The 19,682-nt window shown below is 37.5% G+C and overlaps 2 protein-coding genes across 7 annotated transcripts in view; one reads left to right on the top strand and one right to left on the bottom strand.

The window, feature by feature from the left end:
• Positions 1–12,647, bottom strand: part of LOC120523502 — a 30,082-nt gene extending 17,435 nt beyond the window's left edge. Inside the window, exons 1-5 of one of the 5 annotated variants that reach the window (XM_039744881.1) lie at positions 12,553–12,647; positions 10,980–11,078; positions 10,363–10,458; positions 9,230–9,339; positions 2,236–2,397 (exon numbers count right to left, since the gene is read on the bottom strand). In XM_039744881.1, coding sequence (XP_039600815.1) covers positions 2,236–2,397; positions 9,230–9,339; positions 10,363–10,458; positions 10,980–11,046 — 435 coding nt within the window. In that variant the 5' untranslated portion in view covers positions 11,047–11,078; positions 12,553–12,647. Of the gene's footprint in view, positions 1–2,235; positions 2,398–9,229; positions 9,340–10,362; positions 10,459–10,979; positions 11,079–11,217; positions 11,381–12,462; positions 12,488–12,552 lie in introns of those variants that run through there. The other 4 variants (XM_039744877.1, XM_039744880.1, XM_039744879.1 and 1 more) reach the window with 4 other exon arrangements.
• Positions 12,648–12,676: 29 nt separating this feature from the next.
• The window catches only part of cmss1 (cms1 ribosomal small subunit homolog), a 373,767-nt gene continuing 366,761 nt past the window's right edge, over positions 12,677–19,682 (top strand). The window contains exon 1 of one of the 2 annotated variants that reach the window (XM_039744872.1): positions 12,677–12,938. In XM_039744872.1, coding sequence (XP_039600806.1) covers positions 12,887–12,938 — 52 coding nt within the window. In that variant the 5' untranslated portion in view covers positions 12,677–12,886. The remainder of the gene's footprint in view (positions 12,939–19,682) is intronic. The other variant, XM_039744871.1, reaches the window with a different exon arrangement.

The raw sequence follows: 19,682 nt of genomic DNA, 5'->3' as shown, positions 1-19,682 counted from the left end.
ATTATTTATAAAGCTTCAATTGGTGATCTGTCTTTCTGTGTTAACTGCATATTTTTTCATACGTCTCAAACCAAGGGGATGCGAGGCTAAAATGAATCGAGCCCCAATAGTGTATCTTCACTTCTATTGAATAATCTGTTGACTGAAAGCGTTAGGGTGTCAGAGAGAGGATGTGCAGCATTATTCATAATGGCACTCAGTTTTGCTTCAATTCTCTCCTTTGAGGCTTTCTTCAAGGGGTCCAAAGTGCATACCATAACTGAGCCTGCCCTTTTAATTAGCTTTCTGATTCAGCGGGCATCTCTTAAAAGGTATGTTACCAGCCCAGCACACCAGAGCATAGAAAAAAATTGCACTGTCCATCACAGACTTGTACATGGTGAAGAACTGTATTACCCACATTAAAGGAACACAGTCTTCCAAGGAAAAAAAGAGCCTGCTCTGCCGTTTCTTATATAATTCCTCTGTGTTACGAGACCAGTACAATCTGGCACTGATGTGCATTTTATAACTGATAACTGTAATTTGGGTCCCAAGTAAGTGACCATGAATGTGTATGTATATACTGTATACAGTGATCCCCTGCTATATCACGCTTCGACTTTCGCGGCTTCACTCTATTGCGATTTTTTTCTCATACACGCTTACGTCACTACGCATGTGCTTTGAGAACTTTTATCTAAGCCCTACGGTGGCTCCTAAACGTGCTGCTTTTTCTAAGCCTTCTGACAATAAAACTAAGTGCCAGAGGAAGATGCTTACTATCCAGGAGAAGGTGAAACTCTTGGATATGATCAAAGATGGCAATACCCTACAAAAGCCTCCTCACGCATATGAAAAGACAGCAACTGCCTATCAAGATGTTCTTCAGCCGCGCACCCAGACACCCACTGCCTACTCCTAGTCCTTCTTCACTTAAGACAACGCACCTGCTGAAGATACTGCACCACCTCTGAAGACTCTCCTATTGAGGTCGTGCCTTCATAGGTTAGTGGTTGTGTGCAATTAATGTACAGTACAATAATCTACTAGATAAAAGCGTTTGCGATTGTCCTTCTGTCCCGTGAGTGCAAAGCGTAACGGTATTCTGCTTATTACAGACTTACTACTTGCGGCTTGAGGTATGAAGCGACGCGATGTGAGCAGAGTTTTGGTGCCGTCACCGTTCCCTTGCTTTTGTGCGCGATGCGCTGGAAAAAATAGACAAAATTATATCTCTGGAAATAATGTTGATGGAGTACAAATGCCTAACCGCATAGTAAATATCAGGGGAGATGGTGCTTGCTTATTCTCATGTATAGCTTATTTAGTGCATGAAACTCCGGTACAGATTCGGGCTGACATTGTACGACTTTGGACAGGCACTTGAGGGGATAAAAAAAAAAAACTTAGGTTTTCGGGAGATGCTATGAATGGGCACTTTGATGTTCTCATTCCCTACACTTACATGCCTGATGTACACATGGAGCGCACAAAAATTGAGGATAAAAGTCAGTCGCCTTAAAAGGCAAGTTCGCCTAGTAATATGATATTTGTAACGTTTAATGTCTTATTTTCTCTTATTTTGTCTAATATATTGGGTAATATGAGTGTAATGGTGACTAAAGGATGTTATTTCATGTCTAGAGGGCTCTAATGTTAAAAACACGTATTTAGAAGGTCGTAAACAGGTTTTTTATACTCTAACTGCGAAAATATTCGATTTATAAATAAAGAATCCTACTTCGCGAAAATTCATTTATCACGGTAGAGTCTAGAAGGGATTAACCGTGATAAACAAGGGTTCACTGTAATGAATTCACTCCCAATCTAGGGTTAGTTCTCATCTTATACCAGATGCTGTTTAGACAGACTACTCCATCCTGCAACTATGAATTGGATTAAGGGACTTTAAAAATAAATAGCCTGTGGTAATTCTTGTGGTGTTCTGGCAAATGGTGCAACAGTTGCTATTTTGACAGGCTAATGACCTCTATAAAGCAAACTTTAAACAAAACACTTACAACATTAATATGAATGTGCCTATATAAGAATTTAATGAACAAAAGCCACATTTCTAAACCTTGTGTATTGCATTATCCAAAATTTCTTGTACTTCACCACTCAGATATTAAAACAAAAAACAAACAATGACAAATTTTACACCCATCCTTTCAAATCATCTGTAAATAGTGACTATATATAAAAATCAAAAGATAAATAGGCTCAGATACTAAAAATCTTCAAATGACAAACCTTAAATGCCAAAAGATGAGGACAAGCCTTCCTGTAACAATAAGCATCTCTGTTTGAATTTAGGCGTGAATAAGGAATAGATCGGTACACATTCATCTTTTTGAAATGCATTTCCTCTTCTATAATCTTCAGGTAAGACAATGGAATGTGTTTTCTTTGATCCTAATTAGAAGAGAAAAAAAAAAAAAAAAAAAAAAGATTTGCATATGAAGCGGGCATTAAGGAAAATGACATTTTGTACACTTTGTATACAAATGAGAACAATCTTGCGATTTGTGAATTAAATAATAAAGTAATTTTCGAATCAGTGCAAGTCTGTCGCACATTTACAATTAATAACTGTTTCCATACTAGTCGTGTTCGGTCTCCAATTTATTCTTAAAAGGCTGTCCACCTACAAAAGAAACAGTTCAAGATAAATATTTTCCATTATACTACATATTGGCTGTGTAATGATTGATTATTAACTGAATCTAAGAATTTTGTGTTAAAAGAATTACCTATTAATACTACAGAATAACTACTTAAATGTTTTTGTTAATTATAAATATTACAGTAACGGCATACTGCACGATAACGTGCAGTGAATACACTTGACTTGAGCATTCCTATAGTTTTCATCCTCTCTCCATTTAGCATTCGTTTGCCCACAGGTTGTTGCATTTGCTGCTTCCTGAGCAGCTCTTGTTTTCTCCACCCTAGTGGCCCGCTGCCCTCTTCTTTCTTCGACATCTTTTCGCGTTAAAACTGATTAAGTTAGTTTTTGTGTTGCAATTACTTAGTATGTTTTCTTTAATTTTTCACTCAAGTCTTCAATCTGCCTCAAGAATGATTAGCGAAGGTGGTAGGGAATGAGAACGGCGCCCATATGCATGCGCTGCATGGCCGCCCTGCAGAGAGTTGATCTTTACTAATAAAAGGCAAAGCCCTCACTCACTCACTCACTCACTAATTCTCCAACTTCCCGTGTAGGTAGAAGGCTGAAATTTGGCAGGCTCATTCCTTACAGCTTACTTACAAAAGTTGGGCAGGTTTCATTTCGAAATTCTATGCCTAATGGTCATAACTGGAAGGTATTTTTCTCCATTAACTGTAATGGAGTTGAGCTGAATGGCGTGGGGCGGAGTTTAGTGTGACATCATCACGCCTCCCGTAATCACGTGAACTGACTGTCACGCAGTGCGTAGAAAACAAGGAAGACCTCCAAAAAGCGCTTAAGAAAACATGCATTATATAATTGAGAAGGCAGCGAAACAATAAGAAGCGGCGAAAGTGACATATAATACCATATTCATGAGTGCTGCTACCTCGGAAAGAAAGCACGGTGTAAACCTAAACTTTAAATTAAGTTCATAGACAGGCTACCGCTGGCGTTTCACATGCCCACAGGTAATGCGGGATACAAGTTTAATGAGAGGGCGAGGATATAAGCGAGAGTTTTGATCACTTTGTAACTAAGTTAAAATTGTAGGTGAAGGGGTGTGCTTATGCAAATTCCGAGACTGTGTTTGTGGGGGATTGACAGTTAAGGCGGGTGGGGGAGTCACGTCATCATCTCCCCGCCCATTCATCCCATTTCACTCTGAGCTGAGCTCTGCAGCTAACGCCTCTTCCGAAGCAACTTTGTCAGACTGCCACCAAATACTCACAGAAAAATCCACAAGTTAATACACGCTCTCTCTAGAGTTTCTCCACACTGAATCCTCCAGGCACTACTTACAAAAGGTTACATTGACAATCGTGTTACGTTATTTTTAAAATCTTTCCTTTTCTTAGCACAAGCACAGCTGAGAAGCTTGATGCATGTGCTCCATAGCAGCGTTAAAAATAATGCATTTAATCACACTTTGCATTACAAGCAAAGGGAGCTTTTGTCAATGCATGATTTCCTGGTACACGATTACATTGATCAGCGCATCCCGATTCATTTTACCCTCGCACCACCTTAGTTTGAGAAGAAGTATGAAAAATATGAGGTTAACACAGAAAAACAGATCACCAATTCAAGCTTTATGAATAATCGATTCGCCATCAATAATTGTTTTGGTAAAGCCATCCTCCTTCCATTTTATAATTTTTCCGCCACTAGCCATGATTAAATGAGCGGTAAATAAAGTAAGAGCAAAGCGAGGTGACTTATTTAGGCAGGCATATATATGACAGCAACACTCATGACAATGTCAATCATGTTACGTTATTATTAAAATGTTTCCTTTTCTTTTCTTACTTCTTTAACACACTACTTCTCCGGGTATTTTGCTATATATATATATATATATATATATATAGCGCTGAGACTTTTGATATCATGAACGTGTGTACAAAATGGGTCTCCTGCCCAGCAAAAGTCGAGCAGCCAGCGTGCATAGCTGTGCCGGCCTTTGAGACGCTGACTGCGCTTCTGCTTAAGTCAAAGTGAGCACTTTTAATTTTTTCATCCTCCCCTGCGCTATAGCCCAGACAAGTGCAAACACAGGACCCCTTTTCTACACCACGGCAAAATAATATTAAGGCGATTCACACTTTCTTTTGCACGTATACGATTATGAGGTCCTCACTCGGATTATGAACACGCACACGAGTGGAGGACTGACAGTGCCATCACAGCCGATTAATGGCGGGGCGTCTCACCAGTCTACACAAGACCCACCGCGACTGTCCCCAAAAGGCGATCATAACGTCAGCGAACACATCTCTCTATACTATATAAAAGAAAAGGCAACTTTCCTTTCTTTACACCTTTTTTCCCTTTTATGCCAAACCAAAGCCTTTCTCTCTTAACACTGCAGAGGACACAAAACTAATTTTCTTTAAATGCCGGTAAGGCACATTACCAGAGGCACAAATTTGAACGTTCACATAGAAAATGTAATTTCTATACCACAGCCGTCGTGTAGCGCCTTTCAAAAGGGATCTACTACCGAGAGATGATCCATATACATTTTAGCTGCTGTTAGTTACTTACCTGTTGTGTTACACAGTCTTTAAAATGTAGTTTACCCACAACCACTCCAGTAGTGCTCAATGTACCTGTACTTCTTGAAACGTTAATGTTTTACTGTTTAATAACTTAGACTATATTTTATTATTTTTCCCTTGCACTCAGTGACCAAAGCTATACATACACATAGACACATACAAACATACACACAAGTATATGTATGTATAGATAGATAGATATACATACACACACATATATAATTTGTGTGTGTGTGTGTGTATGTATACAGGGAGTGCAGAATTATTAGGCAAGTTGTATTTTTGAGGATTAATTTTAATATGGAACAAACACAGTGCTATCAGTCAATCCAAAATGTTAATAAACCTGAAACCTGAATGTTTCACAACGGAAATGTGAGTGTGAACATCATCAGGGGAATACATATGTGCACAATTATTAGGCAACTATTAGTGTGCAGATTTATTATGCAACTAAAGGAAAATGAAAATTTTCCCATCTCACTTGTTTATTTTCATCTGTTATAGTGAGAATAATAAACAAACACCTCAAAATTTACAAATAAACATCTCTGACATTTCAAAAAAAATAAATCAATCAATCAATGACCAATATAGCCACCCTTCTTTCCAACAACAGTCATAAGCCTTTCCATTCATGGAGTCTGTCAGTTTCTTGATCTGTTGACGATCAGCTTTTGGTGGAGCAGTGACTACAGCCTCCCAGACACTCTTCAGAGAGGTGTATTGTTTTTCTCCCCCGTAAATCTAGTGTTTAAGAAGTGCCCACAAGTTCTCGATAGGGTTTAGGTCAGATGAGGAAGGGGGCCATGTCATTATTCCTTCATCTTTAAGGCCTTTACTGGCTGGCCACACAGTGGAGAACTTCGATGCAAGTGATGGAGCATTGGCCTGCATAAAATCATGGTCTTTTCCTGTATCACTGTTTGAAGAAAGTGTCTTGAAAAACTGGCAGTAGGTTTGGGAGTTGATTTTGAGTTCATCTTCAATGCAAAAGGTCCAACTAGCTCATCTTTAAAAATACCAGCTCATACCAGTACCCCACCTCCACGTTGGAGTGGAGCTCTGTGCCCATTACTGATCCACAGGTCCATCCATCTGGTCCATCAAGAGTCACTCTCATCTCATCGGTCCATAAAACCTTTGAAAAAATCTGTCTTCAGATATTTCTTGGCCCAGTTTTGACGTTTCAACTTATGTTTCTTGTTCAGTGGTGGTTGGGTTTCAGCCCTCCTTACCTTGGCCATGTCTTTGAGCACTGAACACCTTGTACTTCTGGGCACTCCAGGTAGGTTGCAGCTCTGGAATATGAAAGTACTGGAGGATAATGGGTTCCTGGTAGCTTCACGTTTGATTCTTCTCAAATCTTTGGCAGCTAATTTGCGTCTTTTGTTCTCAACACGTTTCTTGCGACCCTGTTGACTATTTGCAACAAAATGTTTGATGGTTCTGTGATCACACACCAATATCTTAGAAATTCCAAAAGTGCTGCATCCCTCTGAAAGACTTTTTACAATTTTTGACTTTTCAGAGTCAGTTAAATCTCTTTTTTGGCCCATTTTGCCTGAGGAAAACTAGCTGCCTAATAATTCTGCACACCTTGATATAGGGTGTTGATCTCCTTAGGCCACACCCTCCCTCATTACACAAATACACATCACCTGACGTGCTTAAATCCAATAAGCATTCAAGTTAATACAGCTTGGAGTTGGAATATACGCATTAAAAATGATGATATCGTCAAAATACTCACTTGCCTAATAATTGTGCACAGAGTGTATATATATGTAGATATGAAGAAATGTATGTGTATATATATATATATATATATATATATATATATATATATATATATATATATATATATATGTGTGTGTGTGTATGTATGTATGTGTGTGTGTATATATGACAGCAGCAATCCAAGCTGTGAGAAAACAGTAAAAAGGACGCATGTCAGACGTCGTGGTACATTTTCTGATGCAGCTAGACGAAAATAACTTTGTGACGCTGCCACCAAATACACAAAACAATTACTTTGACAATCATGTTACATTATATTTAAAATGTTTCCTTTTCTTTTTCATAACTTCTTTAACACATGACATCGCCAAGCTGGTATTTTGCTATATAAATATCACAGCGACACTCATAACAGTGACAAAACAATTACATTAACAATTATGTTACGTTATTTTAAAAATTTTTCCTTTTCTTTTTCGTACCTTCTTTAACACACTACTTCTCCGCTGCGAAGCGCGGGTATTCTGCTAGTTCTACAATAAAATAAAAATAGTAATAAAAATCATCCCAAAAGTGGATAGTAGATGTCACGTAGTATACGTGTGTACCAAATTTCAAGTCAATAGGTGAAACGGTTTGCTAGCTACAGGCGATTTAAAATCCTGGACAGACAAACGAACAGCCACGGTAGCGTATTATATAAGACAATAGCTATGTCTGTGTAAACATTTGCCTATGTTTAAATTTATATATTTTATGCAACAATTTCAGCAAATATGATAATGAGCAACAGAATGTTCCAAAGCAATACAGTTAACTATCAATTACATCACAGAATCTGTTACAAGTATTCAAAATTTACAGCGTGTAATACAATCACATAAAGACCGTTTTGTCAGCTCATGTACTATACACCTCAAGGCAAATTCATATCACTGAGTTAACATGTTCCTTATGACAACAATCTGACCATTCTGATTCAAAGTGGTACTTATATCAACAAGTGTGACAAAATTTTCCTAATACAGACATACTCGCTTTGTTCATTTGAGACTTAAAGGTTCTTGTGCAATGTATGCCACACCGTCAGAACCATTGACATTTTTCTTATGAAAGATTTAAGAATTATGAACATTATTCCATTGTAGCTTCTAAGTTTCAATAAATCCTGCAGAAAAAAAAAAATGCTACTGTCTGTTGATTTTTAAATGTTATATACAGGTCATCTGACAGAGTTTTAGACTGTTCTGCAGACTACATAAGTATAAGAGTTAAAAAGAGGCAGCAACAGCATAGCAAACCTGCATGACAACACCATTAAATGCTCACAATCTGCAAACAACAGTTGCTTGCATCATTAACAAATTGTTCAAAAGAAAGGGCATGGCAGAGACCAAAATTGTAAAAATTCAAACATCCTTCTGAACTCATTGGTGTAATCAAAATGCATACACGTACAGTTGTGGCCAAATGTTTTGAGAATGACACAAGTATTGGTTTTCACAAAGTTTGCTGCTTCAGTGGTTTTAGATCTTTTTTGTCGAATGTTTTTATGGTATACTGAAGTATAATTACAAGCATTTCATAAGTTTCAAAGGCTTTTATTGACAATTACATTATGTTTATGTAAAGAGTTAATATTTGCAGTATTGGCCCTTCTTTTTCAAGACCTCTGCAATCCGCCCTGGCATGCTGTCAATCAACTTCTGGGACAAATCCTGACTGATGGCAGCCCATTCTTGCATAATCAATGCTTGGAGTTTGTCAGAATGCGGGCTTTTGTTTGTCCACCCGCCTCTTGAGGATTGACCACAAGTTCTTAATAGAATTAAGGTCTGGGGAGTTTCCTGGCCATGGACCCAACATCTTGAGGTTTCCCACCCCCCCAAGCTACGTAGTTATCACTTTTGCTTTAGGGCACAGTGCTCCATCATACTGGAAAAGGCATGGTTCATCACCAAACTGTTTTTGGATGGTTGGGATAAGTTGCTTTCGGAGGATGTTTTGGTATGTATGTGTAATAAATAAATAAATAAATAAATAAATAAATAAATAAATAGCTTATCTTCTTGGATAAAATACAAGATTAAGGAAGGACTCCATTAATGCGTTTGAGTCAACAGGTAAATTTACAAATGAAAATAAATACACTATCAAAAAAGAAAAATAGCATTTATAGACAACATATTCACACACATACACAGTTTATATGTGGTGTGTGTATATACTGTATGTCAACACAAAATTACGGAAAATAAAATATATACATATTTACCTCTGTGCTCATCATGGAGATCATGGAGTTGAGGACATCCAGAGAATCAAACTGAAGTTGCAATCCTACTTTATCCTTGTGGCATCGTGTTGATTTAAATAGTAGAGAATCTTTTATCCCCATACCCCCCCAGGAAAAAAAAGGAAAATGAAACATCTTTGGAAAGAAAAAAAAAAAATCAAGTACATCCTTTCTTGTTAGTCAATGTCTTTTTTTTTTTTTTTATATAACAAGTTATATCTATGTGCATTTGCTGAAAACTTTATTGTTAATTCAGTATATTAAGAAAAGTATCTTAGCAGACAGGATTACTTTGAATTTACTAAAATATTTGCTGATTCTTGTACATAGATAGTGGAGAACTGCATTCCAAAGCACTGCAAAGGCATACTAATTTAAATGGCAAACACACCCACAGCCACCCATGCTCAAACCTGTTGAGACCAACTCAGGGTTGCAGACACAGATGCACACCCAATTAGCAGGATCAAGATCACACACACATTTATATATGCCCCATTTTAGGCATCCATTGCTCCCATTTCCGAATGGTAAATTCTTAGCTCATTCTTAATTAATCAACTTTAAATAGCTTTTTTTTTTTTTTTTAGAAAAACATTTGTAATTTTGATAGCAGAGCTGAAACGTGTTATTCTGTTAAACAGAGCAAGTAAATGATCTTTCCTTGGTTTGCACGATACTGGCATTCCCAAAGTTCAATTCTGGGTTAGAAATGGGCAAAACAAAACAGTTTCTCAAGAAACTTTATAAGTGTGCAACAGACTGTCAAGTACATGAACATATACAAAAGGTGTCCACTGCCACCTTGAGAGAAGGGGTCAAACTGGATCTAACTAGGTCAGGAAAAACCCTTAAGTCCCAGATGCACAACTGCATAAGTGGACAAGTGCATCAATGTACAGTAAGTAGTCAGAAAAACACTTGCCGGCTTCCTTGAACAGTAAATGACAAATGTATCACATACATACTATATATATATATATATATATATATATATATATATATATATATATATATATATATATATATATATATATAGTATAAAAAAAACACATATAAAAATAATGTATATTAAAAACACACACCCTTAATCAATTATAACAATAGAATACCTAAAATAAGACTGGCTGCTGCCCTGTTAATTCTGTGGTTATCTGGCAGCTTCCCTCTGTAACTCAAGGCATCCCAATAAGATCTTCTTGTATGGTCTGAAAATTTAAATACACTTTTAAATTTTGGATTTCTAAAGAAACAAAATGAAAATGAGCATTTCAAAATTTTTGAAACTGCCTACGTATAAAAGAACACGGTAAATCGTATTTTGCATTAAAAAAGTTTTGTTAGCTAAAAGATACAAAAGTTACAAAATATGTATTAAAAGGTCGTCGTTATGCAACAGTTTAATAATACAACAAATAATATCCGAGAGAGAATAAAATTAACAATAGGATTATAACTGGTAACCCAGTTCGGATAAAATCGGTAGGAAAACGATACTAAAGCTGAGTTATTTGCATCAACCGACTCTCAGATAAGTTCTTTGTCAAAGAAAAATGCAAACCCAAATAAATAACTTGACATGATATAACTTAAAACCCATGTCACAAAATACACAGTTCATTAATAAACATGGCAAAAGTAGCTAAAGGTGATCATTCTTTACACAACTCATAATGCGGCCTATCTACACAGAATCCATCGCCATTACGTTTGAATTAGGTCAACTTACACTGGATTGCAGGTTGAGGTGCTGGGATTTCCACCAAGACTGTCCGTTCTTGATATACTGTTGCCATATTTCTAGATGCGTTGAAGAGGTTACACACGACTTTAAAAAAAGTATAACAAATTCTAGTCAATAAGACTTTATTTACAAAACTGCACAGTTTCTAATATACCGCATATATAATGTAATGTTTATAGTGACTTGTAGAATAGGTTTCAAAAGAACGCGCCTTTGTTCATACCTACTGTGCTTCTTTTAATTGTAAACTATAAAAAGATTAATTTTCGGAAATTTCACAAGGTTCAATCTAATGCACCTGAACAATCTTCCAAAACAAAAATGGGTGGAATTTGCCGCGCGCTCAACAAGCCAGAGATGGTTGTTCATTTGATTGGCTGGTAAACTTCGCCCTCACTTCGACGTCACAAGGGACTTTAATGCCAATTGGCCTGAGCAAGCAGACACACCCCTGATCGATATCCGCTCTTCAAATGAATTATCTGAGATAAGCGCGCGTCGAAATTTTTTGTATACAAAAGACGCCTTCAGTCAAACATACTTGAATGCAATGTATCGAGACAAAATAATCTCAAAAGATGCACAAAACAGATATATCAATTATTTTCCTTCTTTGCATGAAAATGAATGAGATACTGGCCATTCTGTTATTTTTTTACATCGATGCGCATAAAATTAGCAGGTACAGACAGGGTATCACATATGTTAATTTAATTCATTATCGTCGAAAACTTTTGAACAAAAACAATGTAAGAATTGTAATGTCACTTAATTTACCACATTATTAGTTACGTGGCAAGTGAAACGATTTAGTACGCAACTTCAATGAACCGAATTGAGTAGATCTGAGAATGTCACATTCGTCCATCCATTTATTTTCGGACACCTTTATTAGATTATTAGCTATTCATTCAAACTCGCTACCTCAACATTGCAGATAAGAACCTGTCCATCACCGGTCTACCGTTGGATCACCAATATCTTTAACTTGACTGCGTCAGCGAGACAAACACATAATTCACGGATTGTGAAACATTTAGAATTACTCGTGGGATTAAAAATGCCACAACTAACATTAATCAAATAATCTGAGCTCTAACATAGAATTTTTTTATTTAATTAAAACTACTACAAAATAGCCTTATATCAAAAAGTACAGAATCTGTACACTGGTTACAGTAACAAATCTCCTGAACAAAACCGAGCATTTTACAACAATACTGCATTTGTAAATGTAAACAATGTTCCGAATCTGTCGAACTAGAATGCTGCCATATAATCGCAAACTGCAGATTTGATATTTAGGTTTAATGGGTATTCCACAATCTCATTACTTCGAGTTTCACAACTGAACACTGTATAGTCTGATTAGCTGTTGAACTCTACTTCCACAACGCACAATTATACCTACACGTGTTCTGGTTTATATTTTTAAACTGGCAACAAAAGTTTTACAAAAATACATAACCTTAAAATATTGTTATAAAGTAGTGCAGTCAGATATCGGGAAAAATGCCTCCATGCAGAAGTTCCATTCACACAGCAAATTTTAACTTACTTTATTGTATTCGTGTTATAAAACGCTACATCTCACATCTCAGCGCAACAGCAGTCATACCACGTGTAAACCCTTTAAATGTAAGCAACCGTATTGATAAAGCGGTGTTTTCGCACCTCTACATTCTGGCAACAGAAAAAAATGGCACAAAAGATTTAAATCTCTAACTTAAAAAGTAATGAACCGAGAAATTAAAGAAAAAAATAAGGTTAAAACTCATACATTAGTAGGTGAAAGGAAAAGCACGGAAGTAATTTTATGATTTAGATGTTACGAATCTGCTGATTCCAAATACTCACTGACGCGCGGAATCAGCGGTAGTTTTGGATGAAACATGGGTGATGAACTGGGAGATGAGTGGTGGCAGCACGAAGAAGGAACTTTGGGTATGTACGCTACAGATTCTCTATGTGTTTTTTTTTTTGAGTAATTTTGTCTTTTTCTAATCCGGAGCTGTTGAATAGTTGCTATTTTTTCCCGTTATAGTTGTTAGCTTTGATGTTTTTGGGGTAGCGTTTATACCCAAGCGCATGTGGGGGTAATAAAAATGGTAGCCTCGTGAAACTCACGGACACAATATATATGAGTAGATATAATGTGTGTATAATATGCAGTGGTTAGTTCTTTTGCTGTTCTGAATGTGGCTAACGTATTTATTTGCGGATTGCTGTTTAAAAGTACAAGTCTTTATAACTTAAACAACTTGACGGTTCTGCTTAAGTCAACGTGAATTAACTGTTACAACTTGAAAACACGAGTTTTTGAACAGATGACAGGCTGCTTTCATGTGTTATAAACAAAGTACGCTAAATGGAGAGTTTAATATGCTAGAGAATATGTGGAGGTGAACATTGGACTGAAGGATATAGCAGCATTCAAAATGTGAAGTAGCTGTACAAAAATGTGACATTTGGAATTTTTTTACTTTAAGAAGTTAGGCCACTTTACTATAAGCCTTAATATTTCTGAGCTGAAAAGATGACATTTGGGATGTTTTTATAGGCTGCGAACAAGCAAACTACCCTAAATGCAGTGAAAAATGAGCCGAAATTATTTTAAACTAAATGGTCTGGACAGTCCTCTAAAGTATAGGGTAGGTCAGAATTGATCAAAATGTGTAGCAAGTGTTCAAAATGTAACATTTGGAAACTTTTTTTTTTTTTTAAAGGTTATAGCATTTTACTGAGAACCTTAACTTTTCTGAGATGAAAGATGACATTTACAGTGGTTTTATTGGGTGTGGACACATAAACTTATCTAAATGCAATAGAAAATTACACTTAATGGTGGATCAAAACTGACCTAAAAGACATTGCAAAATAAAACATTTTTAGAAGCCTTACAAATTATACAATGTTTAATTTATTTCACTGTTTGTCAATTGGGGGAACACAGGAACAGTCGCAAGGTTTGATCCTGAGGAGATTAAATATAGGATGCTTTTACAGACCTGAAGATATTCAGTCATTTTCTATCCCGCTTTGTCCTAAACAGGGTTATGGGGGTGCTGAAGCCTATCCTAGCTAGCATAGGGAGCAAGGCAGGAACAAACCCTGGACAGGGTGCCAGACCATCGCAGGTTGAACACCCACACAAAACAAGGCCTAACCACACACTATGGCCAGTTTAGGATCCCCAGTTCATCTAACCTGCATTTCTTTGGATTGCGGGAAGGAACCAGAGCACTGGAAGGAAACCCATGCAGACATGGAGAGAACATGCAAACTCCACACAGTAAGGACCAGTGATGTGAACCCAGGTCTTCTTACTGTGAGGCAGCAGTGCTACTACTTCACTACCTCTCTGCCCCCAAAGACATTGTAAGGGTTAATTCATTTGAATGTTTTATAATAAAATAACTTACCAGTAAATGTTGATTTTGGTCATGTTTTCACAGTTTGTGTTCAAAGAAAGAGATTGTAAATACATCTAAATAGTGTCATTGTTAGTTTTGGGATAATGTTTATATTACGAGACAAGTTTAACTTCTATAGGGTGGTCCAGATCTAATTATGCAATTTTCATTACGCTGTAACTTAAGTTTGTTACTTAGAGAATTCACAAAAAATACTTTTTGTTGCCGATAGATGGCAGCACCTGCCCTGCATTCCAAAATGGCGGGGAGATGGTTGTCAGTCGAACAGTGGGTGCGATGTGTTCGCCTTTTCATAATTGCAAAATTGGATCTGGACCACCCTGTACATAGTGTAATATAATACAACAGTGGTTGCCAAGTTAAGTTATTTGGAATAAAGATATTTTTTAGAAATTCATAAACATTTACTCTCCCATAGCTTTAAATGCTCATGTTTCATTTACCAGAAGTAACAATACCTATACAACATCTATAGGTGTGAGTGCCATCTGCCAAAAGGAAAGATTCAGAAAATCACTTGGACAGGATGTCCTTGATTATACTGTTTCTAAGGCAGTAAATGTTGTATATATGCTGATGTGAAAGCAGCTGGGTGCTGGTAATATTCTGTGCTAACTTCATGACCCTCTGTAGGTCTGTAAAATTTTGAGCTGAGCAGGTGACCAAGATGTGATGTCAGACTTCACTGTTCACTGTAGAAGTTTATGGAAAAATATGAGCTGCCCTCAAACACTTTAGGAAGTAGAGGTACTGGTGAGCCTTTTTGACAAGAGCTGAAATGTTCTGTGCCCCCTTCAGTTCATCTGTGGTATTCACTCAAAGAAATTCAAAGTTATTCACCTTCCTAACACCATCCCCACTGATATACATGACAGTTTAGTCAGCCTTCTGCTATCTGAAATCTGTGACCAGCTACTTGATTTTGCTGACATTAAGGTTTTGATTGTTGTTTTGGCTCTCCTGAGTGAACAGGTAGACTACTTCTTTATAAATTAGGCCTATGATGGTGGTGTCATCAGCAAATTTAATGATGGAGGTGATGCTGTATCTGGTAAAAGTCAAAGGTAAACAAAGACTACTGAAGGGGGCTCAACACTGTGGAGTACCTTGTATGGAAAATGTGATGCTGCCAGTATGCAGATGCTGAAGTCTGTTGGTTATGAAGTCCAAAATCCAGTTGAAGAGTGTGGCAGTAAGTCCCAATTTGATAAGTTTAGAGGTCAACTTTGATGAAGCAACAGTGAAAAAGGCTGATATGTGGTCTATAAACAGGACTGTGGCATAGCTGTTTGTATTATCCAGAGGTGCCAGGAAGATATGAAGTGTAAGAGACATGACATTTTCTTTGAAAGGTTATGATAATATGCATAATGGAGTTGACCAAGACTCTGTTAAATACTCTGTTTAATTTATCCTAGCACCAGTCCACCAAAACACTTAATCACAATTGGAGTGAGTGCAAGAGCAAAGTTTCAACAAATATGTAATGCCAAAATCAAAGGAATCTCCTGTAGAGATCAGGAAAAAAGGTTGTTGACATCATCTGCCTGGAAAAGCCATTTCTAAGGCTGTTGCTCTCCACCAAATTACAGTTGGAGCAATAACCTCAAAATTGAAAGATGTTAAACCATAGTAAGTTTTCCTAGGAATTTCTTTACGTAAGAATATTTCAAGGGCACAGTGCAAAATCTGGGAAGTCACAAATATCCAATAAAATCATCCAGAAAGCTGCAGGCTTTTTTTTTCCTCAGCAAAGGTTAGTGTTCACAATCTGAGACACCTGACAAACACTAGACTTCACTGCTGAGTAGCAAGATGGGAATCAGTTCTAACTAAGAAGATCAAATTATTGTTCTTGTTAAAAAATATTATCCAGGAAGCCCTGGGTCATCCCCAAGCCTTTTAATGTAAAGAAAAAAAATGGAAACTTTTTTTATAGTGTGGGTCTCCTTCTGTCCGGTGTAAAGTAAACGTGGTATAGAAACATTATAATACTAGACATTAAGCCAGTTACAATAACGGGCGCTAGAACAGCAGTGCATAAACATTTGTATGAACAGTCTATATTAAATGGCAAGGGACCTTGTATGTGGCTGTAATATGCATCACTGTATTGTGTGCCTTTAATTTTCTATTTCAGTAATACTGATTTGTATTTCTGTAAAATGCCTGTAATTTTGTCTGACAGTAATACAGTGGAACCTCGGTTCACGACCATAATTCGTTCCAAGACTTTGGTTGTAACCCGATTTGGTCGTGAACCAAAGTAATTTTCCCCCATTGGATTGTATGTAAATACAATTAATCCGTTCCAGACCGTATGAACTGTATGTAAATATATATTTTTTTTAAGCACAAATATAGTTAATTATACCATTGAGTGCACAGCATAATAGTAATGTCTCTCGTGTGTGTGTCTCTCTTAAGCACACGCTTCTGTGTGTGTGTCTTGCGTGCGCCTGTGTGTGTGTGTGTCTGTCTTGTGCGCACCTGTGTGTCTGTCTTTGTGTGTGTGTGTGTGTGTGTCTCTGTCTGTCTCACGCGTGTCTTTGTGTGTGTGTGTGTGTGTGTGTGTGTGTGTCTGTCTCTTCTCTCTCTCTGCACAGGGAATGCACAGGAAGAGACTGAACATGTGCCGTGTGGCCCCGCGCATGCGCACTTCACCAGAAGACACACACACAGACACCTGGACGCACACAGGGGTTTTATTAAAGAGGATTAGTGAAAAAATAGTGTTGGTAATGTGATATTGTGAGGATGCTTTGCTGCCTTTAGGACCCAGATGATTTACCATAACTGAATGAGTGACCCTTTAAACCTATGTTGACCTTAATCATGAATTCTGTTATTTATTGTTGATTTTTTTTCAGGATAAAAGTGTCATGCAGCGAAAAGGGATGCAAAATGCAGAAATAAATCTACATTAGAATGTTGGAAAACAAGCAAAAAAAAAGACTTGTGTTGACTTAAAAGTCCATACCTAAACTCGGAAAAGATGCTGTGGCAGAGCTTGAAATGAATAGTTCATGTTTTGAAAAACTGCAAGTGTTTTTAAATTAAAGCAGTGTGACTTCTGCAAGGGGGGAATACTAAAAAAAGATCAATTTTGAATTTTTCAAGTCAAAGTTATATTTTCATGATATACATTCATTTGCTATGGAATAATTATGTGGGATACTTTTTTATACATTAACAAATATCCTTGTTTTTTCTGTTTAGAATTAGTGCATATGTGAAAACAAATGCCTTAAAACTAAATACTTCCATATTTAAGTCAAGAATATTCTTATTTATTCGTATCTTGATTGCACAAATACTGTAAAACACCACATCTACTGTGTTTTTTCTTTGGGTTGAAAAAGTTAGGTTCCATCCCTATAAAAGACCTCTAGCTGTCTTTTTTTTTTTTTGCCCCATTTTTAGAGACTGCTAAAAAAAAAATTAAAGGAACACTTTGAAAACATATCAGATCTCAATGGGGAAAAAGTCATGTTGGGTATCTATACTGATATGGACTGGGTAGTGTGTTAGGAACAAATGGATGCCACATCGTTTGATGTATATTATCAACCTACAGAGGGCTGAATTCAAAGACCCGCCCCGAAAATCAAAGTGAAAAAAATGATGCGGCAGGGTAGTCCATTTTGCCAAAATTGAATTGCAGCAACTCCAAAGTGTACTCCGTAGTTTGTATGGTCCCCACATCCTTGTATGTATGCCTGACAACGTTGGGGCATGCTCCTAATGAAATGACGGATGGTGTTCAGATCTGGACCAGGGTATCGCTGAGCTCCTGGACAGTCTGAGGTGCAACCTGGTGTTGTTGGATGGACCGAAACATAATGTCCCAGAGGTGTTCTACTGTATCCTCCAGGAACTGCCTGCATACTCTCGCCACATGAAGCCGGGTATTGTAATGCACCAGGAAGAACCCATGACCCACTGCACCAGCATAGGGTGTGATAATCTGTCGAAGGATTTCATCCCGGCACCTAATGGCAGTCAAGGTGCAGTTGTCTAGCCTGTAGAGGTCTGTGCGTCCCTCCGTGGATATGCCTCCCCAGACTATCACTGACCAACCACGAAACCAGTCATGCTGAATGATGTTACAGGCAGCATAATGTTCTCCACAGCTTCTCCAGACCCTTTCATGTTGGCAACATGTGCCAAGGATGAACCTGCTCTCATGTATGAAAAGCACAAGGCGCTAGTGGTAGACCTGCCAATTCTGGTATTCTATGGCAAATGCCAGTCAGTGAGCACAGGGCCTACTAGAGGACATTGGGCCCTTAGGCCACCCTCATGAAGTCTGTTTCTGATTGTTTGGTCAGAGACATTCACACCAGTGGCCTGCAGGAGGCCATTCTGTAGGACTCTGGCAGTGCTCATTCTGTTCGCTCCTTTCCCAAAGGAGCAGATTCCAGTCCTGCTGATGTGTTAAGGACCTTCTACTTCTCTATCCAGCTCTCCTAGAGTAACTGCCTGTCTTCTGGAATCTCTTCCATGCCCTTGAGACTGTGCTGGGAGACACGGCAAACTTTCTGGCTATTACATGTATTGATGTGCCATCCTGGAGAAGTTGGACTACCTGTGCAACATCTCTTTGGTCCAGGTATCGCCTCATGCTATCAGTAGTGACACTAACCGTAGCCAAATGCAAAACTGGTGAAAAAACAGTCAGAAAAGATGAGGAAAAGGGAAAAATGTCAGTGGCCTCCACCTGTTAAACCATTGCTGTTTTTGGGGTTGTCTCATTCTTCCCCCTCTAGTGCACCTGTTGTTAATTTCATTAACACCAAAGCAGCTGAAACTGATTAATAACACACCCTGCTACTTAACTGACCGGATCAATATCCCAGACGTTTCATTGACTTGATGCTATACTCTGAATAAAAAGTGTTACTATATATACTGCTCAAAAAAATTAAAAGTATGTGTGTACATTTTTAATTCATGTATTTTACCTAATAAAATTTGATGTACTAAAAATTACTGATTGGCAAAAAATAAGAGATTTTTCCTGGATAGCAATGGATTATAAGTTTGATGACAACTGCTGAATCAATTCATTTCCAGACTGATTAGGTTTAACTCTTACACTAGTAACTTCAGTGGTTTCACATCTGCTTTTGAATATGTGTTGTTTTGATCTAGCAATATCATGTATCAGTTTAGGTACACTTTTACTAGCTAAATATCAAGCTGGTAGCCTATCCGCAGCATTATTTTAGTATTATCAACTTAGGCTACACTA

The sequence above is a fragment of the Polypterus senegalus genome, chromosome 2 (assembly GCF_016835505.1).
Source record: "Polypterus senegalus isolate Bchr_013 chromosome 2, ASM1683550v1, whole genome shotgun sequence".
NCBI lineage: Eukaryota > Metazoa > Chordata > Cladistia > Polypteriformes > Polypteridae > Polypterus > Polypterus senegalus.
The sequence above is the reverse complement of the archived record's forward strand: the minus strand, read 5'-3'. Positions and strand labels throughout refer to the sequence as shown.